This window comes from Morus notabilis, unplaced genomic scaffold (genome assembly GCF_000414095.1).
Source record: "Morus notabilis unplaced genomic scaffold, ASM41409v2 Scaffold99, whole genome shotgun sequence".
In the NCBI taxonomy this organism is placed as follows: domain Eukaryota; kingdom Viridiplantae; phylum Streptophyta; class Magnoliopsida; order Rosales; family Moraceae; genus Morus; species Morus notabilis.
The window spans coordinates 1,306,188-1,330,631 of record NW_010362482.1 but is presented as its reverse complement, the minus strand read 5'-3'; the positions used below and the strand labels follow the sequence as shown (position 1 = coordinate 1,330,631).

Below are 24,444 nucleotides of genomic sequence, written 5' to 3'. Positions count from 1 at the left end.
TAAAGTGAAAAATAACTCAAGTAACTATACTATTTCTACAGGATTGAAAGAAAGGTCATTTTATTGACTTGTGGATTAATTTGTCATAGTTTTGCTTTGGGAAAATGTGTTTTCTCTTGAGAATTCTGGAGTGGAGGTGATAAAAGGATATTAGTGTCAATACAACAAGAAGACTTCCAAATTGCTTTTTGGTTGTGCATGACTTTTGATTATTGGAGTTTTCCTACTTTTTATGTTGCATCAGTAGATCCACTAACTCATGCTCATCTACTCCTTTCTCCAACTCAAACCCTTTAATTGTCCACTAATCAATAATCATCTTACTTTTCAATTAATTTATTTATTTAAAAAAAAAAAAGAGGCCGCCAAGCCAACTTTCGCTTAACAAAACCATTTGATGGCTTGCATTAGCTAGTCAGACCAAATATATAATTTGTATATTAAGCAAATCCTAATGACCTCCAAATCACAGCTTCACAATCTTTTTTTTTTTTTTGGTGTGGCTTTCTTGGAGTTGTCAACAAGCAATATTGGATAGTGTCACTACAGTTATGGCTAGTGTGGAAAGTGGCGGTTTATGGGGGTAGAACTTGTGTTTTTGACAACTTTTCTTTTTAATAGTTCAATTCATAAATAATTATCTCTCATCATATTCCCCTTTGAGGAATTGCAAAGAATTAGTGTATAATACAAGTGATTCTCCTTCTCAGAAGTGCACCAAGTGCTAACAGTTAGGCAATCCACTCAAGCCTTTTCCTCTTTTTGAAAAAATAGAGAATTTACTCGTGAAAGTGTATGAGTCTAAATATTTATCTCTTATTCTTAATAAATACTATTTTATTAGTAATTATTTGATTAAAAATATTATAATAAAAAATAAAAGGTAAAAATTTTAACCCATACACTTCCAAAATGTATTTGTCAAGATTACCATTTTTTTTTTCCAAAACAAAACAAATAACCCATCACTTCATGTTTGTTTTAGAGAATCCCCACTTATCTGTTTCATCGCTTTTGCTTTGTCTTTTTATTTATTGATGATCTCCCAAATGACGAAATTAGGACACAAAGCATGTCTTCATGATTTCTGGAGACATCTATATTTATATATATTGTTATGAAAATTAAGAAAATGCAGAACTAAAAAGATAAACTTTAGAGAGAGAGTTTCATTAATATTGTGAAAGTATATAAAATGAAGAGTCTTAGAGTTCTATTTATAGAAAAAAATTTAGTACTATTCACGGTTACTATTTACAAATAACTTACTATTTACAGAGTATGATTCTGACATGAACAATAATTTTGACTGAGGTAGACAACTATTATTCATAACACTCTCTCTTAGATGTCCACTATTCATGATGTATGATTAAAAACCTAGCTAGGAAAAACCTAGTGGGATAAAAACATAGCAAAGGGAAAAAGAGTATATCATTTATCTATATGTGTTTATGCTGCCACGTTAAAAACCTTATCAAGAAAATTCAGTGAGATAAAACTATAATAAGGAAAAACGAGTACAGCTACATAAACTCCCCCTCAAGTTGACATGTATAGGCATTCCTTATAAATCTCGCAGATGACGCATCCCGATACTGTGTATATACTTTATGCATGTTGTAGTGGGAAGTGCCTTTGTGAAAATATTTGTTATATTGTCACTTGATCCAATGTATTGAATATCAATATCCTTATTTTTTCTAGCTCTTGGGAGTATGAGAAGAATTTCGGGGGTATGTATTTCGTTCCGTTGCTTTTGACGTAACCTTCCTTTATTTGAGTGACATATGCTGCATTGTCTTCAAATAATACTGTTGGATCCTTACTGATAAAATAATTCCAAATCAAATGTTCCTTGAAGATAACAGAATATATGCTTAATTCTGTTTCAATGTCTTCGTGTAGGAGATGAGCTAAATCTTGCTAATAGATTAGTAGCAAAAGTTATATCTAGTCAGGTACAATTAACAAGATGCATAAGAGCTCCTATTGCACTTAAATATGATACTTTAGGACCGATGACTTCTTTATTACCTTTGCAAGGACGAAATGTCCTTTTCAACATTTAGTGATCTAATTATCATTGGAGTATTTAAAAGGTTTACTTTATTCATATTAAAGCATTTTAAGACCTTTTTAATATAATTTGATAGATGCACAAGTATTCCACTTTGAAGGTGCTCAATCTGTAAACTAAGACAATATTTCATTTTCTCAAGTTCTTTAATTTCAAATTCATCTTTTAAGTATATCACAACTTCTTGAATTTCTTTATGAATTCCAATGATGTTCAAATCATCGACATAGACAGCGATTATGACAAAACTAGATGTTGTTCTCTTAATTTAAACACATGGGCATATGAGATTATTCACATATCCTTCTTTTGACAAATATTCACTTAAACGATTATATCACATATGTCCAAATTGCTTCAACCCATATAATGATATTTGTAACTTAATCAAACATATATCTTTAGGTTTTGAATTTAGTGCTTCAGGCATATTAAATCCATCAGGAATTTTCATATAAATATCACTATCAAGTGATCCGTATAAATAAACTGTAACAACATTCAAAAGATGCATCTATAAATTTTTAGAAACTATTAGGCTGATTGGATATCTAAACGTAATTGCATCCATTGTAGGAGAATACGTTTCCTCATAATCAATCCCGGGTCTTTGTGAAAAATCTTGTGCAACAAGTCATGCTTTATACCTTACAATTTCTTTTTTCACATTGCATTTTTGTACAAAAACCCATTTGTATCCCACAGGTCTCACGGCTTCAGGCGTTAAGACAATATGTCTAAAAATTTTACGCTTATTAAGCGAATTTAACTCAGCCTGTAAAGCATATTTCGATTTGATCCAATCGTGTCTTTTTTGGCATTTAGAAACAGATCTTGGTTCAAGATTTTTAATTTCGTTAATAATTTGACATGCCACAGAGTAAGAAAATATTTCATCAATATTTTCAATTTCATTTCGATTCCATAATCCTCATGTATTGATATAGTCAATAGAGATCTCATTATTCTTAAAACGTTTAGAATTTTCTACGATATTGAGAATCTCTTTGTTTATATTATTTTATGTTTCTCCTGGGACACTTTCCTCCAAATCAGGGTCATTATGCTCATTTGCTCCCTTTCTTTTTTGAGGATTTTTGTCTTTGAAACCGATAGGTCTACCACACTTTAGGCGTGTTTTAGACATATTAATGACTTCATTCTCAGATTGTCCTTTTGGGATTTCAATCTAAGCGGGAGCATTTGCAGCTGTTACATATGATTTAGTCACCCCTTTTGTATCAGTGAACACATTTGGCAATTGATTTGTTAAGTTTTATAAGTGCATAATCTTTGCACTTCTAGTTCACATTGCTTTGTGTAAGGATCGAGATGCAACAATGATGGTTCACACCATGTAATTTCCTTTTCGAGCTGTTTATTTTCTCCCCCTAATACTGGGAAGACTACCTAATTAAAATGACAATCGACAAAACGTGCTGTAAAAACATCACAAGTTTGAGGCTCAAGATATCTGATGACAGAAGGGGATTTATACCCAAAGTATATTCCCAATCTTCTTTGAGGACCCATCTTTGTGCGTTGTGGTGGAGCAATTGGTACATATACCGCACAACTAAAAATTCTTAGATAGGGATATTTGGTTATTGACCAAATGCCAGTTGTAAAGGGAAGTACTTACTATAAGCACTTGGTATGATGCAAATTAATGCCGCGGCATGTAAAATTGCATGACCCCATACAGAAATAGGTAGCTTTGTTCTCATTATTAACGGTCTACCAATAAGTTGGAGGCGTTTAATCAATGATTCAGCCAAACCATTTTGTGTATGCACGTGAGCAACATGATGTTCAACAATAATTTCAATGGACATATAATAATCATTAAATGCTTAAGATGTGAATTCACTAGCATTATCAAGTCTAACTTTCTTGATTGTATAGTCAGGTAATTGTGATTGTAATTTAATTATTTGAGCAAGAAATCTCACAAATGCCACATTCTGAGTTGATACTAAGCAAACATGTGACCATCTACTAAATGCATCTATTAATACCATAAAATATCAGAATGGTCCGCACGGTGGGTGTATAGGCCCACATATATCACCTTGAATACGTTCAAGAAATGTAGATGATTGTGTTTCAATTTTAGCTGCTGAAGGCCTTGTAATTAGTTTACCAAGAGAACAAGCTTTACATAGAACTTTATTCATTTGAAAGATCTGTTAGCCTTTTAATGAATGTCCATGTGAACTTTCTACGATTCTTCACATCATTATTGAACCAGGATGACCCAAACAGTCATGTCATAGGGTTAATATTTGGGGATCTTCTTTAACTATCATGTGTGACTCTATTACATTTATATATGTGTAATGTAATCCCGAAGAGAGTTTTAGAAGTTTTTCTAATATGTACTTCTTTCCTAATACGTTAGTAGTTAAATACATATATTTCTCATTCCCTTCAGTTTCAGATTGTGTATCATATCCATGAAGATATATGTCTTTGAAACTCAACAAATTTCTTTTGGACTTTAGTGAAAATAGAGCATCATTTATGGAAAACTTTATTCCATTTAACAATACAAAACTTGCTATACCAGTCATCTCAACCAGATCTACACGACCTGATATTATATTGATTATTGTCTTTACTGGTTTTAAACCAGAGAAGTACTTTTCAGATTTTAGGATAACATGCGTTGTACCACTATCTAGAATATAAATATCCCTGGTATTAATTTTGTACTTAGCTCCATCCATATTAAGCTTCATACAATAACAATAATATCATGAAAATTTCATGAATTTTAAGAAAATACATAACATAGGATTTTATGCAAAGAAGTACAACATACATAGAACAAATACAATGCAAAAACAAAATGCAATGCAAATACATAAGAGCATAATATATCTATCTAGTTATCACCAATAGTCTTATCTATAAAGTCATATGTGAAGTCTAAGACATCAAGATTTTGATTCATTTATAGGATCACGGTATTCATTAAAATTTACTTCCTTTTCTTTCTCCTTTAAGGATGCCTTGTAAATTTTATAAAGATGTTCCGATGTTCGACATATTCTAAACCAATGTCCTTTATTACCACATCTATAATAGGAATTTTCAGGAAGGGAACAACTTTCATCAACATCTTTTCTTTTGTCATAATGCTTCTTCTGGATCACATCATTTTGTGAATGTATGTAATAACCACTTCTATCATGCCCTCGACCACGATTTTGCCCATGTCCCAGATTTTTAAAAAATGCAACATTTGCTTCTGGAAATGCTGTTGAACCAGTGGGACGTGACTGATGATTTTTAATCAACAATTCAATATTTTTCTCTGCCACAAGAAGAGCTAAGATTAGCTCAGAAAATTTCTTATAACCGCGTAAATGGTATTATTGTTGTAAGGTAATATGAGATGCATGGAAAGTGGAATATGTTTTCTCTAGCATTTCACCATCTTTCATATTTACTCCACAAAATTTCAATTGCAAAACAATTCTAAACATAACAGAGTTGTAGTCGTTGACTTTTTTAAAATCCTGGAAACATAAATTGTTCCACTCATCACGAGTGGCGGGAAGTATGATTTTTTTCTGGTCATATCTCTCCTTCAGACTTTTCTAAAGGACAAGTGGATCTTTAACCATGAAATATTCACATTTCAAGCCTTCATTAAGATGTTTACGAAGGAAACTCAATTGGGTGCGTTTGGAATTGGTTTCAAAATGATTTTATTTTCAATAAAAAGTAAATATGAGATTGTTTTGAGAATAATTCTGAATACGATTCTAAAATTACGTTTGGTTAGTTTTTTAAAAGATTGTTTTGAGTATAATAAAAGAGTAAAATCGCGTTTGATTATAATTATTAATTAATATATTATAATATTGTTGATAAGTATTAGAAAATGAAAACAGAAAGGTGAAAATAACTTTCAATTATTTTCTAAATTCCTTCACCAAAACCATTCTCACTGTTTTTGTTTTCGTTTTTAAAACATTTCCTAACAAACGCCGTTTTGTTTTCAATTTCAATTTTTCCTCCTTGAAAAACATTTTGGAAACGAAACCAAACACACCTATTGCTTTCGCCTTTTCTTGTGGTGACTTGTTATTATTTTTTTTAATGGTATCGATTAGACTTATTGATTCTGGATGCATTTCTACATCTATGATCCAAGACATATAATTCTTTCTCGTGATGTCGAGTGCAACGAACTCAAGTTTGACAAGATTCGACATGGCGATAACTATAATAGAACATCGATATAATAAGAATCACAGTATTATTATTACAATAGAGATTATAATTAAAATTACATGTTAATCATAATAGCAATAAATAAAAGGAGAAATATTACAAGTATGAGTATTGTAAGGAAAAATTAAAAATCGTGTGGAGAATGATCTCTAATAAAAATAGCAAAAATTTAGAAAATGACTACTAGACTAACAAACATCATCATCATATTCATCATATCGTGAAGATTATGTTAAGAATAGTGAAGAGAATATGAGAAGTGAAAGATAAAAATATTAAGAAGGGAGAATAGAAGATGAGAATTGAATTGTATGGGTTAAGAAAAATCACATTTTATAGAGTAAAAACTAGCCGTTAATAGTGGTGTAAACATCCGTTATATTACCGTTAGAAGTAGAAGAAAAATTACAATTGTATACCTCAAATGATGTAGAAAAATAAACAGATGAAATAGTAATATGCATGCATAAAGTGCAATGAGAAATTATTACCTACAGGCGGCATAGCCGTCCATTTATGAGAATACAAATATGTCAAACTACTCGGTAAATCTTTTAAATAGTGTATAATGATAAAATTATAAAAATTATAATACGTTCGTGGCATAGCCCTCTTTTGTATGGATATAAAATAACAGAGAACTACTATTCATGACACATATGTATGACCTAGCTAATTTGGATAAGTTGGGTAAATGGTGGAGATTTAGAAGAAAAAGTTCAACTTAGTCCCATAAATAGACATAAGTACTAATTAGCACATTAGGCTTATTGGTTGGTAACTATAGTTTAATAAAACCGACTTTAGCTTTAATTTGAGTCTTTTCAAACAGTTACCCTCTTAGTTGTCTTCTTTTTTTTGTGTGTCAATTATGGGAACTCAATCCCATCAATTGGTCATAGCAATACCACAAGATGATACATGGAGCCATAGCCTCCGCAAAATGATTTTCAATTGTGCGAATCAATAGTTGTGGGCCCCCCATTTCCATAATTTCTCATTGAAAGTAATGTCTAATTCTTAGACCATCCAAGAAAATGTGTCAAAAGGGCCATCGTTAGCAAATGACCAACTCCAATATGTATGCTTGACGCCGACATTCGGTTATTTTCTCACCGTGAATCAATCTTCGATTTCCCCAATATATAGAGTTCAATTATATTATCTTCATGACCTCACTTTCTCTTCCCCATAGTTGCTCCAATCACTTGAATAGAATGCTTGATAAAATCATTTCCAAATAATAATAATAATAATAATGAGGGTAAAGAATGCTTGATTAAAAAAAAAAAAAAAAAAAAAAACCACAATTCCGCTTTTCAAAAACGGAAATGGAAATGTTAGCCGTGTATGCAACTTGGTAAATCTCTTCCGTTACCTATCATACATGTGCTCAAAGGGATTTTTGGTTTAAAAATAAATAATAAATAATAAAAAATAAAAAAATATATTATGGAACTAAGGTGGGCTCAAACTAGGGGTGGTAATTCGTATCACGTGTCGTGTTCGTGTCGTATTTTGATCTTTTTTTTTTAATTTGCAGTCAACCCGAACACGACCCGTGACACGAAATTTTTTAAAAACCGCAACACGAACACGACACGATCACTTTATGAGTTCACACGACACGACTCAAAAATGACTCGTGACACGAAATTGACCCGTGAATCCGAAATTGACACGAAAATTGTATATTTTTATTTAGCTTTTTACATATTAAAAATAACTTAAAATTCATAGCACACTAAATTATAATAACATCCATTGAAATTAAGCAAATAATAGTATAAGATTTTGAGTATAACTATCATGATATCATAAGTTCATAATAAAATTTAAAATATGAAATGAAAATATATTTATTTTTTAGTTTTTTACGAGTTTCGTGTCGTGTTCGGGTTAGGCGGATCCAACCCGAAATTGACCCGTGTTTTTCGTATCAATTTTAGGTTGACCCGATTCTGATTCAAACCTCTTTTTTCTCAACCCTAACCCGCAAAATTCGTGTCGTTTTCGAGTCGTGTTGTCGTGTCGTGACCCATATTACCGGCCCTAACTCAAACCTATATCATATCCTCACTCAATAAAAAAAAAAAAAATCTTAAGATCTAGCGTCTTATCAGTTCGACCACCAAAACAAAATGTGTTTAAAGTTAAACCTAATAGAGTAAGGGCAATACGCCAAGACCATGTCCATAGATCTCTATATTATCTCTTCTAGTTCGATGAGAATAAATCAAGCTCTAAAGAACATTTGTTTTTGGCAACAATGGAAGATAAAGGGACAACCTTAAATGTCACTAATTCCAAGCAGTTCTAATTAAGATATCTCATTAAGAAGAAGTCTGTATTTAACACTCCTATAAAAATTCACTTTTGCATACAACTATATTTAGCAATAGTTTAAATTAAATTGTATTTATCTCAACTTAAGAGTTTTTTAGTTTTGAGAGATTTGATAAGTCCAGTAACTTATCCGGTTATAATAATATAATAAAATCTATTGATATTGCTTCTTACTAATATAATTTCCTTTTCTTCTTGCGTGAATTTAGGTAATATTCTCAAACCACGTTAAATTATTATTTCTAATTTCCCCCTTTATTTTCTTTTTATTTTCGACAAATATTATTTGAAACAATTCACAATAATAGAGAAGAAACTTACTAAGCTAATCTTTGAAATTTACCAACTACAACTGGTTCACTGCTATAACCAAGTTATGAAAAATCATTACTCAAGATTCAAATCCAGATTCGTGTGAGAGAGAGAAAGAGAGAAGATTCTTGTCTTAGATTTATCAGTTACTGTATAACAAGCTTATTTAGCTTCTCTTGAATAAAAGCAAGTTTTCACTTAAATAAAAAAAAAGTTCTTTTTTTTTTGTTTTGGAGAAAATTACGTATTCAATCTTTTTTTTTTATTTTGCTATATTACATTTATACCACTTAAAAGATAAATTAGCGCCATTTAAGATTTTTTTTTTACTAATTTAATAAAAAGATGTTTTTACCATGCCACTTCAATAACATAAATGTTAGTTAGAACTATTTTGAGTGGCATTAAAAACCTTAAAATGCATGCGCCTATTGGAGGGTTCAGTTTGGACGGGTTTTTTTAAAATCACCAATTAAATTAAAAATAATTTTTTAAAACGGTTTGGGCAGTTTGATATTTTTAACAAAAACTAAATTGAATTAAATTACTCATAAGCGATTTGAGCACTTTGGTTTGGGCGGTTTAAGCTCAAGTTTCAATAATTCATAAAAATTATAAAAGCTTTAATCAATAAAAATAAAAATAAGATTCAAGTTTACAATACAACTCAAAAATAGTAAATGTCTAACAGTTCACCATTTAAAGTTTTAATACAAATCAACAAAAATATGATATAGTGTATTTTATAAGTGTAGAACCTTTATTATGACAAATAAAAAATAAAATAAATATAAAAGCATTTTAAAAATTAAAAAATTATGTCTAAATAGCCTAAAAAAGTTAGATTAAAAAACTGATTAAACCGGCTAATTATTCAAAAATAATTAAAAATTTAGTTTGATTTAATTTAAATTCGACGGTTTTTGTAGTTTCGCCGATTTCCCCTAGCAGAATATTAGGCATGGACTATCATATCAACATCTCAATATTGGGCTTGATCACCAACTCCCAAAGAGTGCTCCATAGCATGCTCGCATGGGAAATAAATTAGACGAGACTTCAAACATCGAACACCATCTGTAACACTCATAGCCCACATGCGTAATAGCAGGTTTGCTTGTTGCCCAAATCTCTGAATTGGGCTCATTTAATTCTTTTACTCTAAGTCCGCAACACAATATTACTAGCCCAATTTCTCAAATAATTAAGCAGAAGAGAAAACAAGGTAAATACCCCTCAAATAGGTACCCAATCTATTTCTAACCCTAAAAATTAGCACATTGATTTCTACCCTTTTATAATTAAATAATAAAATTGATTTCTACCCTTTTATAATTAAACAATAAAAATAGTTAAATTAAACATTTTTAAAATTTTAAAATTACCCTTAATAGTTCATTAGTAAATTATAAGATATGCCGGCAGTCTCTTGTCACCGGCCGACCACAAGCGATAGCCGGCCGGTTATAACCAGATAGACCCTTTTATAATTAAATAATAAAAATAGTTAAATTAAACATTTTTAAAATTTTAAAGTTGCCCTTAATAGTCCATTGGTAAATTATAAGATATGCCGACAGTCTCTTGTCACCGGCCGACCGGTTATAACCTGATAGATTACGCGGATCGCCGGCCAAAAACTAATAACTTATGATCCATAACCTGACAGATTACACCGGCCGCCGACCTCCGGTCACCGGCGTCAATCATAGTATGATCCAGCAGGTTATGATTCATAATCTGTGGGTATTTTAGTCTTTTCAATTTGTGATGAAAATATCTCATATAAATGAAAGGGGTAGAGTTTTTTAAAAGGGTAGAATTAAGAGGTTTGATTATTATGAGGTAAAACATTTAATTCTCTCTAATGAAAATTAGCGTACTAATATAAAATCTAAACTCATAAACCAATAAGTTTAACAATTTTCTCTATATATAATCTTTCTAGAAAAATTACACTACATGACAAAATTTCATATTTGGTTACACTACATGACAAAATTTCATATTTAGATTGAAATTTAATAAACTTTTTAAAATTCTATAAATATAGTAAAAATTACATAGTTATTATTTCAATAATATTAAATTTTACTTTAGTTATAATATTTCAAAAATTTTGCTGTACTTAAACTCTACTATCTAAATGTTGCTATAGGTGTAAAGTGCCCATCTTTCCGTGTGACATAGCCCATATGAAATGATCATTGGAAAAACCTCGACAGGTAAGTAAAGACTAAAGACTAAAGAAGCTTGTAATTCCTCCCCCCCAAAAAAAAAAAAAAAAAAAAAAAAAAAAAAAAAGAAAGAAAGAAGGAGCTCTTCATTCTATCTGTGTACAAATACAAACGAAAAATCTTGACCTAGATGTATAGATTGCTTTTCATTACAAGCATTACAACCACTTTAAAAAAGTAAGAAATGATCCCAAAATTTCCAACGCATGCAAGTATATGACACAACGACTAAGAAATATGTAAGCATTTCATCATCAATATTAATTGGCCAAATTCCGGAATATACACAAGAGAAAATTACAATTATTTGCCTCCCTCCTTTTTCTTTCCGGGAAAGAAGCAATTCAATGTCAGTAAAGTGCGCATTTCAGCATATACATCATGAAGCTAGCATATATATATATATATATATTATAAGCATATATATCTTAATAAATAGTTTTTATCGTCGTCAACAGGAGCAACATGATTTGGAGAATGTACATTGCATATTCACCTCAGTCATCCCTGTAAAATTGTCCTGAAAGATTATCCATCACCGAGAATTGCATGTTCTCCGACGGCTTCCAATGGCGCTTTCTTTGGTTTATAAACCAATTGTTAATTTGCTTCTGATCTAATCCCGTTGTTTCAGCCAGTGCATTCTTATCTGCTTCCTGGAATGTTAAAAATACAAAAATTATTATTTCATTCAATAATCTCAAGCTTTCTTAGTCCATGTTCTCACAATACATAAAATTATGTATCACTAGTTAGTTTACCGTTGGATAGGGCCATTTATAGTGAACATTCCACCAATCAAGAAGGGTTTGCCTTGCTTCTCTAGGTAGCTTTCCTTTCTTTTTCTTCTTAGAGAACTCAAGCTTTAAGGTACTTATATGGCCGCCAAACCTACGTAAAAGTCTATCTTTGAGGTCTCGATCTTCGACTCTCAGTTGCGGCTCTTGTCCCTCTACCTCTCCACCACTAAACTCCTCCTCCGACGATACAGCACCGTCGTCTGCCCATCAGATCAATGTCACGCACAAAATTTCGACTCAAAATAAACACATAATAGATTTCTGACCAACACAATACCAAACATTATAAAGATGGCCGGGAACATGTAAATCCAAGCCATGAAATTTGAGACGTACCATAAAATCAACTAATTATACACATTGAAAATTAACAGTGAGTTAAATTTTAGCAATATCTAGCTTTCCTTAGAATTTGCCAAAAGCCTGGAAGCACACATTGAACAATATATTTAAAAAGTGAAATTGTTCTCTCTCTTTACAAATGTCAATAAAGAATTAATTAATTACAAGAAACATGGCTCTAGATCTTATTGTTAGCCAGTTAGCAGTAATGACACGCCTTGATTGGCCCTATGGAATCAATTTAAACTAAACTACTTAGATATGCTTCATACTTTAATTGGTGTTGGCGACAAATTATCAAACATGGGAACTATTGTGCCTTTATATATACTAGTAATTTGATTATTTATCATATCATAGGCAGCTATCCACAAGTCATTCTGCGCATGAATAACAAATGAAATTTATCCACCGGTTCAGAAAATTATCCAAACGAATCAGGAATATTTTAATCATAATACAAAAGGGTGCTGAGGTTGAGATTACAAACAAACGTTGTTATTCCTGTACCACGAATATTCTTGGTAAATCAAAAGCTATGATATGTTAAAGCACCCAACCATTAGTCATTTTAATTGATAATTGAGACTGATTCAAATCAAGCCAAAGATGGATATGCTATTCCAGTTCCAAACGCTCATTAGAAATAATAGAAAAAAATAAATAAATAGATAATAGTATTATAAACAAATAAAAAAGAAGAGATTCCTCACACGTAGCTGTAAAGAAAATTCAACAACCAAATATACGTACTACCCCCCCTTTCCCCAGCAAAAGAAAAAAGGAGAAAAGCAAAACATATATTGAATGTTTGCATATACGTGTCCATATATATATATATATATATATATATATATGTATATATATGTAAGGATTGATTCGATAAATATCTTGAAATACAAGCTAGTTCAACATGCTTCTGAAGTTTGTAAGTCATTTTACCCCTTAACTATACAAAATCATTCAAAACACCCATGTCTATAGTACTAACAAAATCAACAAAAACGATACGTGATAGTATTTATGATTTGCATAAATGCCTCATGAATTATATATTTTAAGCTAATTTTGTCTCCCGAACTATTTATTTTGTGTCAACTTTGCATTTCTAGAGACTGGAAAAAGTTGACACAAAATTAATAATTCGTGAATTTTATAATCCCGTTCATTTTACTGATTCGAATTATAACTCTATTTCTTATTACAGTATTTTTTTTATAGCAAAAAGTCATGTGTTGACTCTCGTAAAGTCACGTTTCTAACTCGAATGATAAAACTCAATCGACGAAACGACCCAAGCCATATTAGTTCAAGAGATGTTTCAAAGGATTTGTAAAAAAGAAACATACATTATGCACAGTTAATTGATATATAATTTTGCGGTACATGGTACTGACGATGAAAATATTTAGCAAGCAAAGCAATGAATCTGCCATGGGAGCAGCAAACACAAAAAGCATGCAAGGTCGGCCCCCCCCACAACAATAAAAGCCAGGTTCAGAGAGAGACTCCCGGTAAAAAGAGGGACCCCCCAGCCATGCTGATCTTTAGCCGACGATGATTTTGACGCCAAAAGATGTTGGCTGAACTTTCAATATCAAAGCCTAAAAACTAGAGAGAGAGAGAGAGAGATAAGGGGTTGGGGTGGGGGGCTTTGGGGGAGTGCTGGCTTGATCTCTCTCTCTCTCAGTGTCTGGTCGCGTCGTTTGTCAAGTCAGAGTAAGAGTGGGAGTAAGAGTGAAAGAGACGCTCTTTAGTCAGAGAAGACAAGACGGTACGGCCATCAAATCAAATCATAACTCAGTACAGAAAGCGATACTGAGAGAGAGAGAGAGATAAGTTGGAGAGATTGAGATAAAGAGATCGTGGGTGAACCTAAGGGCACGTCCCCCACAGTACAGCAAGTGAGCCCTCAACAAATACTTCAACCCATCTCTCTCTCTCTCCATCCCCGATATATCGCTTATTTAAATTTTTAATTTGAGTTAAAATATAATATTTTTAAAATTTTTTTAATTATAACAAAAAAAATTAAACTAACGTTTGATAAAAAGATTTATACTCTGATTTAAATCATAAATATTATAATATTTTTTCTCACAGAAAATACATTTAAATCAAAAATAATTATAATCTTATGATTCTAATCCATAAACTAAACGTCTCCTAAGACTTTATTCATACTTTCCGGACTTAAGTTTTCAATTCAAATTAAGATATGACATTTTCTAAAAACTTTTAACTGTAATAAAAAAATTAAATGTGACATTTTTTAAAAACTTTTAACTGTAAAAACTTAAAACTCAAAATTCAAATCAGTGAAATAAATGATACCTAAATGTGATATTTTCTACAAACTTTTAATTTTAAAAACTTAAAATTAAAAATTCAAATGGTGAAATTAACAAGACCATCGTCTGTGCTTTTACATGTGTGTATATATATAAATATATTAATATGTGTATATATATATATATATATATGCCTCTCCTCTAACCCCGTTTATCTAGTATTTAGGCGTTTATCTACTTTGGAATATTCTTACAGTTTTGGGTGTTATGTGACATTCCAGCACGGAATCCAAGAAAAAGAGATAACGCACGAAGCAAAACAAAACAATGCTGCTTAAGCAGGGGTTGGCAGACGTACATCTATGTAGATGGCAAAGCAATTCCGATAATATTATTAAAAAAAAGCTCCCATTTAATTTAAAACAAGCATATAGAAACAAAAGAAATTATGATTAGTAATTAAATCAAAGAGTAACTAAAATCTCCTTTATTTTACCGATTCAAATTTTTAATTTTAATTTTATTACAGTTAAAAACTCTCACAAAAAATCACATTTAACTTTTTTATTACAATTAAAAACTCACATAAAATCACATTTTATCTCAAATTAAAAACTCAAATCAACAAACAATGCCTAAAAGTTCTTTTTTTGTGTGCGTAATTGCACTTTTATTTGTTTTTCAACTGTCCCATTCTATTATGCATATTTATTTATTTTGATGATGTGATTTTAATAAAATTTAATAGTTAAAAACTTACACTAATAATATGAATCCCTCCCCTATAATTAATAATAAAACCTTTCATTTTTGTGGGGGTTTTTTTTTTTCATCTTTGTGTTTAGGTCTTAATACAGAGGAAGAGTACAAGAAATGGGTCCAAGGAAAGGGCAAACTCCAAGCTAGGTGACAGACACGTGCACGCAATCATGAAGCAGGAAGACCCACGACAGGAACTGATAATGTGTTGTTGTTGTGTGCATGGAAATGACAAGCACTAACTAGACCAGTGGTTTCTAGAGTGTGTTTGGGGGGTTGAACTGGATTAGGGAGTGAGCTGAGCGAGTGAGTTAGTGAGAAGAGCCGGGGGAGATGAGAGAGAATAGGACCGTTTAGTTTACTGATTTGAGTTTTTAATTTGAATTAAGATGTGATTTTATGTGAAAATTTTTTACTGTAATAAAAAAATTAAATGTGATTATTTCTGAGAGTTTTTTACTGTAATAAAACTCAAATTCTAAACTCGAATCAATGAAGTAAACGAGACCTTAAGAACTCTATCCCGTTCATGTTACTAATTCAAATTTTATTACAATAAAAAATTTTAAAAAATAATCGCATCTAACTATTTTATTACGGTAAAAAAAAACACATAAAATTCAATCTCAAATCAAATTAAAAATTCAAATCAACCAACTAAACATACCCTCTATTTTACTAATTCAAATCACAACTTAAAATTTTATTATAATAGTTTCTATTTTCTCTTGTATAAATTCAACTCGAATTTTCAAATTCTCAATTTGAATATGAGCGAAAAAAACGGAGCCTCACTCATGCAAGTAATTGCTACTTGTTAGATACAGAGAGAGAGAGAGACACACTTACACTCACACTGATGAAAAGCTGGTTCCGCAGCGAAAACTGCGGGAGTCCATGTGAAGGCTGGTGGGAAGGTGAGGTGAACACACACACACTTGAGACCACCCGCTCAACACGGGGCTTTTCTATAAAGTTGAAAATTACTTCACTTCTAGACTCTACATTTATAACATTACATCATTTTATTTATTATTATCTCCCCCCCCCCCCTCCCAACTTGCCCATGATGCCCCTATGAGTACTCTCCCGCTTCGCTGGATCTTTTTTCCATTTTCAATAATAGACCTTCTTCTTTAGTTCTTTTCAGTCCAATAAATAAATAAATAAATAAATAAAACCCTCTTCTTTATGCATAGCCCTACCCTAATTGGTACGTTAACGATCACGAACCATATGCAGGAGGAACTTTATACTGGAAGGTCATCCAAGACGACAGTCATAACTTCAAATTTTCAATCCTCTTGTAGAAACCTAACCAAAAACTAGCTGGTAAAGTAATGGGGATGCATGTATCAGAAGTCAGAAATTTACTGAGAAGGAAGACGAGACTAATGGTACTTTTACATAGTTTACCACTATTACGTACAGTATGTATAGTAAAATCCTATGGAACATGTTATCAAACACAGCATAGAGAGAAAGTACCAAATCAGCGCAAGTTCAACACTCCTAGCTAGGGTTCATTTAAAGCTCTAGAATTTTGTGTTCTAACTTCTCTCAATAAGAGACTATATTCAGATGATTAAACTAGATTACCGCGTAATATATATATATATATATATATATATACATATCTATATATGAATAATGTAAAATAGTATTCAAAACCATTTTCCCTCTCCAATTCTTCCTAGAAAATTAATAACAAGTTTTCACTCCTCCATCAACTTCTCTCTCTTTCCTCTATACAATATATATGCTTTCAACTTTCCACCCTATATATCAAACATTGTGTCTAACTATATGTATCATCAGTGATCATTTATAACCCACTACCTTAAAAAAAAGGTCATAACAAAGGATTGCAAGCACCAAAACAATGTTATTGCATCATGTATTAAATCACAAGAACAGACAGATGTAGTCTCATTCTAACCTCATTAAAAAAAAAAAATATGCGTACACATAATATACGGTAAATGCACGTGCATGCTATATGCCTATATATGAATATTGATCCTTGAGTGCAGTTCAAAACGACAAAACTTGCTTGTCCAAAAGTTGGTTTTTTTTTTTTTTTTTAGAGTGGAAAGATGGGACACGACTTCAACTATGGCTTCTTTTGTGAAATAACGATGGACAAGCTCAAGCCACCAAAACCGTTTCCTAGGATTCACATTAATCACCATTGAGTTACCAATAAATATACTAGCTAGATATGAGTATGAGTATAATATACAATACAATAAAGACAATCGATTTAATACATTTTATACATAAATAGATTGTGAAGTTGCCTTACATGATAGGAGCTAAATATGTAATGTGCGTGTGTGTAGATTTGGCAAACATTCAAAGAAACGGAAGAATCAATATTCATATCATGCAAAGATTAAACAGGAATATAACAATAACTTTTCCTATGAGAAGACCAATTTCTTAAATATTGATGATGATATGCAAGTAAGTGGAGAGGAAAGCAAAAGAATAAACAAAGTACAAGCAACAACCAGAGAATGGCATATTAATTTAACTAAAAGAAGGATTACGAACGCAGCAATTAGGGAATATGCAAACGCTAACAGTCCTTATTAAAGAGACGCAAAAAGTTTAACAAACAAGCAGATTGAGATCGGCAAATAGCTAGACACCCTTGTACACCAACCAAGCACGTGAATATATGCCAATTTAGTGTCCCAGTGGACATCTGTAATGGTCGCATGTATAAGAATGTTTCTCCTTTTTCTTTTCTTTTCCTTCTCTTAAACTTTATTTTAATATTCGAATCTTAGTTTTACTAAAGAAGATTAAGCAAAATCCAAGTTAGACATCCAAGAAAACAAACACAATATTTAGTCCAGTTAAAAAAAAGGTGTAAAACCACATATCTTTGAAAAGGTATGTTGTACTTCCCCACATAAAAAAATAATAGTTGCCAACCGTAAACAGCCAGATTACTGTGATCCATAATCCTTCTGCTAACTACTATTTTTTTCACTAATCATCGCCACTTGGAACTTCTAAAGCTGCAGTTTTTAATTTAATTACCTCCACATTTATCAAATGGAAACATAATCAGCTTTTCTCTGTTGGAGATGCCTAAAAAATGTATGAATCTTTGATATAATAAAAGCAAAGAAACAACAAAAGCAATTGTACTTGGCGTTAATATATGCGATTTGTAACAAGTCGATCTACAAGGAAGTGGATAGAAAAGCTACATAAAGCATTAAAGAAGGACGATAAGACTTAATTCGCACAAGAAAAAAAAAATCAAAAGAACTGGATATTGAAGAAACAAAAGGCCAGAAAACATCATGATCAGGCGCCAACATGATTACTTTAAGAAAGCCACTTTGACAAAACCCTCACGTGATTAGTAAGATTCGCATGCCAATCGTAATTCTCTAGCTAGTGATGATATTCAAGCTAAATCCAAAAGTGAAATGCATTTAACATGGACTATATAGTATAAAATATATTTCATATACAACCCATGATATTGATACCAAAGACAACTTTGAAATTAGTATTAGCTGTATCATTAGCTTAGCTATACAAACAACCAGTAAGCAATTTCCAAGGCCAATTTTTAATGACCTATAGCTCCCACCATATCTTATCTTACACCCATATGCTCCATTGGAACTTGAGACAACATAAAGAAACTGACCAGACATCATTGCATGCCATTACCATAAAGGATTATTAATACTCAGCAGACTCCTGGGTGGATTATATAAAAAATACGAGCCTATATTCTATTGTCTCTAAAATATAAGTTTGTGGATTATTTGAAAATTTTGCTTTCACATTAGACTCACTTTCTTATGGAGAGTTCATCTAGAAGGCAACATTTTCAAATTTTCAAGTCTCTAAAATTAATAATTTACCAACTGAAGTACGATACATAGTTCTTTAAACTAGTTAAATGTTGTAAAAGCATAAATAAAACCGATTAATTACAATACACCACGATGATAACTGACATATTGTTTAATTATATAATTATTTCACTCGGCTATTCATAGAGAAGTAAACTTTTGAATTGAAATCAGCAGCACCAATCAAATGTTTCTCTATTTTTGGAAAAAAAAAAAACAACATTTTTCTTTCTATTATGGAGATAACTAAGAAAGAACATATACCACCGGAATGACTACAATTTGGACACTTTTTAATAATGTTATCTAATATAACAAGACATGCACTAATGAAATTATTCATAGAGAAATTTCAAATTTGATCCAAAGTACATAAAACATTTGATTACTCTGAAATGAAAAAAGATCACCACAAGAAGGAAAATCAAGAAACACAAGTAAAGAGAAACGAGAAAATAATAATAATAATAATAATAGTAGTAATATTTTATTTTTCACCATTATAGGAAAGTGATCAAGGGAAAAAAAAAAAAAAAAAGCATTTGAGGAGTGCCGAAGTACCACCTACATTGAAAGCTGCTGTGACTAGGATTCTTAGGGAAAAGGGAAAAAAAAATAAAAATTAACCGTCACTGTGTAACAACACTCGGATTACTATTTGAGATGTCACCACAGATCTCTGAAACGTCAAAATCAGAATCTCCAATGCGGAAAAAGCTTGGCGCATTTCAGATTGAAAGACAATAATGAATGATAAAGATAAAGGGGATAAGAGGCAAAGGCAAACAAACAGAAGAAACAAGATGTGGGTTTTGCAAACTCATAGAATACTTAAAACCCAAGTGCCAAACAAACAAATGCAGATCAAAAGAAAGTATAATTTTCTCTTCTCGACACTGTTACCAAGGTACATCAGTGCACTTAAGTACACTTTAAAGCTTTCTTGTATGGGCAATGAAGGAAGAGCAAGACATGCAATGACAAATATATAGATTATCGATCCCACACAAACACATAAAGAAAAACTATACGTTTTCTTTTTGCTGAAAGCCTAAAGAAAGAAACTACACATTAATAAACTTGTAATAATGATGATGATGACCATACGCGTATACACAAATAAAAGAAATTCAAAACTATTACAATATAAATGCACATAACTCCAAAGAAAAGAAAGAAACAATCACAAAAAAAAAAAAAAAAAAATGAATATACCTAAGTGGGAGAGTGGTGTTTCATTTCTAGGGTTTTTCGCCGTTTCTTTTTGTCACATAATATAAAATCGAAATACCTGAAAATTGTGTAATTCTGAGAATATTATTGATGCGGGTCGTTCGCTTAAACAGGAAAAAGATAGGTTCTAGTTATACGAGAAACGACGAAGACCAGGAATTAGAAGTAGGAGAAGTATTATTGGAGCTGACTATTAATTAATGACCGCCTCGTGCTGCTCATGACAATCAGGTCCTGGGTATTGTTTTCATGAATATATCACGAACAAAAAATTAATCACGCTAACGTGCGCCAAACGAACACTAGAAATAGCGGAGAGAAGATCACAAAAACAAAAGTTAAGCTTATATATATAGATATAATATAAATATATATATGAATTGTTTGTTCTTTTGTCTGTAAGCGAGCACAGCGATGGAAAGGAAACTAACAAAGAGAACATAATAAACCATCAATATTCTTAAAGAGAGAAAGATTAGGAAGAAAGGAGGAGAGAGAACTGACCGGAAAGGCCTCTGGTATTGGTGGCACTGGTGCAGAGATTGCTCAGTTGGGTTTCGATCTTCTTCAGGAAAGTGGTCGCTTCATCAAAAGGCCTCGCGAGATCCGATTTATACTTCACCAACATGTCACAGTAGGTTTCCTATTTTGACAAACAAATCCAAATTTATTTAAAAAAAAAAAAAAAAACACAAAATTATGTATCATAAACTTTTTTTATTATTATTTCAAACAAAGAAATTGAAGAGTTACTAGTAGTAGTCAAGAGACTGAAGTCATGAAGTCCAATTTTTCTTTTCTTTTCTTTATTTTTATTTTTTTTGGGTTTGTGTAAAGCGGCAAATTAAAAGAAAATTATTTTTGTAGAAAGAGAAGTTTATAAGTTAGGCGGGGGGACCATAAACTCGTCAAGCTCGGGATCGGCTCCTAAGCACGTGGAGATTATAGAAGACTCGCGCTTATAAAGCTCGTTTTTTCTGCGGATTTCGTCCAAAAAACTCGCTATCTCCGGAGGCGCACCAACCTATCATATACATATATATATATATATATGTATGTATACACACACAATGATCATGTATCAACAAGCAATTAACAAACAAATTACGATCATCTTTTTTTCGTTAACCGAAAATCAAATTTCCAAATTAAGAAGTTTCTAGACCTTTTGGCAATCGATGTAGGCTTGGAGGAGGCGAGGATAGGTAGGGTGAGAGGCGATTTTGGCCTTGATGAGTCTGGAGACGTCTTCTTCGCGTTGGAAATCGGGAGTTATGGAAGCGGCTTCGGAGATGGCGGAGGCGGCGGAGAGGAACTCGTCGGATCCGAAAAACGGAAGGCGATCGCGGAACGCCGACGAGGAGAGCAGCGCCTGGTACTCCGACGGAAGGATCAGATTCTCCGGCGACATCAGCGCCTTGTCGGAGTACTCCGTCGCCGTCGCCGTCGCCGTCGTCGGTTGGAGGCCATACATTTCGTCCATTTTCGCAAAAGCTTATCCTCTTCTTCTTCTTATCTTTCTTCTAGAAGACGGACGAGAGGAAAAGACCAGCCAAGTTGTTGATGATTTACTGCTTCTTAACAGTAATGAGAAAGGTCCTTAAATTATGTAAGTGATTATATTAGGGAAACAGAAACAGAAACAAAAATTAAAAAGGAGCAAACAAAAAAAGAAAAAAAGGGGGAAAAAAAAAAGATCGTGTTTTTATTATTTTTGTAATTTGGAAGTTGAAATTTTTACGACTGAGAGACTTGGGATTTTCGGGGAATTGGAGTAGCAGAGGGTAACTGGAAGTGGAAGTCTTCTTCTTCTTGGAGAGTGTGCTGATTTTATGGAAGGGAGATGCTTGAGACCGAGGCTGTCAAGCTGAGCTTATTGTTTTTTTTTTTCTTTTCTTTCTTTCTTTTTTTAATTAGAATAATTTTTCTAATAAAAAATAAAGAAATGAAGAAAAATTCTTGCTTATGAGTCTCCCGTGTGTTCTTTTTCTTTTGTTTTTTTTCCTCTTTTTAGGGGTTAATTACAGCACTACTGAATTCTAAAAGGAATAGAAAACCCCACATGTCTGCGAGCTAAGTCATATTGACCTCAAAACTGGCAGAGCAGCCTTATTAAATGCCAATATTGACCTTCCCTTCTATGCACTATTAAATATGTTAATTTCTGAAATATTAGCCCCTTCATTTAATTTTGATAATTCTTTTGTTACTTCTCCACTTCCATTGGAACCGGGGGGTTTATTTGATCAGCAATCGGGGTGTTTATTATCTACCGGTAAAATATGCTGATTGATTTTATAAAAGTAAATTTTGCTTACTGAATACTGTATATGATTTACTATAATCTTTATGGGTGTTTAGTTTAAGCCCCGTTCATTTCACCGATTTGAATTTTCAGTTTTAGGTTTATACAGTAAAAAGCTCACAGAAAATATCACATGTAACTTTTTTTGCTACAGTAAAAAACTTTCAGAAAATGTCACATCTCAGCTCGAATTGAAAACTCGAATCCGCGAGGTGAACGAGGCCTAGTTTCGTTTCTAAAACGTTTTTCACGTTTTTTAAGAAAAAAATAAAATTAAAAACAAAACGGTGTTTATTTAATAAATATTTTAAAAACGAAAATGAAAACAGTGAAAATGATTTTTATAAAGGAATTTAGAAAATAATTGAAATTTGTTTTCACTTTTCTGTTTTCATTTTCTAATACTTATCAATAATATTATAATATATTAATTAATAATTATAATCAAATAATATTTTACTTTTTTATTATACTCAAAATAATTATTTAAAAAATTAACCAAATACAATTTCAAAATTATTTTAAGAATAATTTTTAAAACAATCTCATGTTTATTTTTTATTAAAAACAAATTCATTTTAAAACTAATTTCAAAATCACCTTATATTTTTTTTTCTATGAGGTAAATATGGAGAGGCTTTGAGTCAAAGACTCCTATAAAAAAGGAAAGGTAACAACCATCAAGCGTCCTTGGAGGGACAGAAATTTATTAACAATATTAAATGGTTAATAGTGTCACACTATTATTGGAATTCCAATTATATAAAATAAAATAGTACCACACTCTTATACCGGACTTTTCTACATATTAAATTATAATGTAGCTTTCAGGGGGAGAAAAAAAAAAAAAACACGTATCTGAGAATTTCAATCAGTGAGTCTTACTTATATGTAAAATGGTTATACCCTCAAAAGAGTACTAATTTATTAACTATTTAAATTTGTGTATGAAAGTAAGTTCTTCGTAGGATTATGAACTCATAAACTCTGTAGTATCGTACATAATATATTCCCATTAATAATCAAATAATTGTTTAATTCTAAACTAATCCGAACTGTAGTTTGGCTCTTATATCAATTTGTTTTATCTCAATAGATGTTGTATGTGAGTTTTCACGATTCAATTAGATATTATAATAAATTCATTTATAGGTAAAAGTGACAAGTAATTTTAAAAATTTACGAATACGGTGAGAATTATTTGATTAGGTAGGAAAAAATACCGTAAGTTATGGGTCATTGTTTTTAACATTCATGTCTTTATTAATCAATTTTTATGATTTTTGTATACTTTTTGTTTTTGAGATAATATTGAGCAAATCAAACATTTAATAAAACATTAAACATCATAACATAAAAATTTCCTTCATATAACTAGTCCTGGCCAATAAGAACAGAAGCTGAGTCTGCTCAAATGTGAGAAATGAGAATGCTTTATCAAGACAGGACTAATTAATAGCAGTTGTATGTACGGGAGAATAAAAACAGTTTCACCCATGTATACAGCATTTACAACTTAGCTTAAAGTCCAATTTTAACTATCTAATGCACATCTAGCCATACAATAAAATATATAAAAACAAGGAATAAATTATGAATAGTATATT

General features: G+C 31.5%; 1 protein-coding gene across 1 annotated transcript; it reads right to left on the bottom strand.

Annotated features, from left to right (window-relative positions):
- Window positions 1–11,490: 11,490 nt before the first annotated feature.
- Window positions 11,491–22,516, bottom strand: LOC21410344 (homeobox protein knotted-1-like 6). The gene is made up of 6 exons (XM_024168135.1): window positions 22,274–22,516; window positions 21,698–22,131; window positions 21,431–21,556; window positions 21,037–21,175; window positions 11,982–12,220; window positions 11,491–11,876 (listed from the first exon to the last, which is right to left on the bottom strand). The coding sequence occupies exons 2-6, from the start codon at window positions 22,013–22,015 to the stop codon at window positions 11,718–11,720; spliced, it is 981 nt and encodes a 326-aa protein (XP_024023903.1). The 5' UTR covers window positions 22,016–22,131; window positions 22,274–22,516; the 3' UTR covers window positions 11,491–11,717.
- Between the last annotated feature and the right edge of the window lie 1,928 nt (window positions 22,517–24,444).

What these genes read in the sequence shown, in the direction of transcription:
- LOC21410344 (XM_024168135.1), bottom strand. Translation starts at nt 22,015, where the DNA reads ATGGACGAAATGTATGGCCTCCAACCGACGACGGCGACGGCGACGGCG. An exon ending in CCTACATCGATTGCCAAAAG is followed by an intron (nt 21,557 to 21,697) that starts GTCTAGAAACTT and finishes TGTATATGATAG; the next exon opens with GTTGGTGCGCCTCCGGAGAT. An exon ending in CAATACCAGAGGCCTTTCCG is followed by an intron (nt 12,221 to 21,036) that starts GTCAGTTCTCTC and finishes TCTGATGGGCAG; the next exon opens with ACGACGGTGCTGTATCGTCG.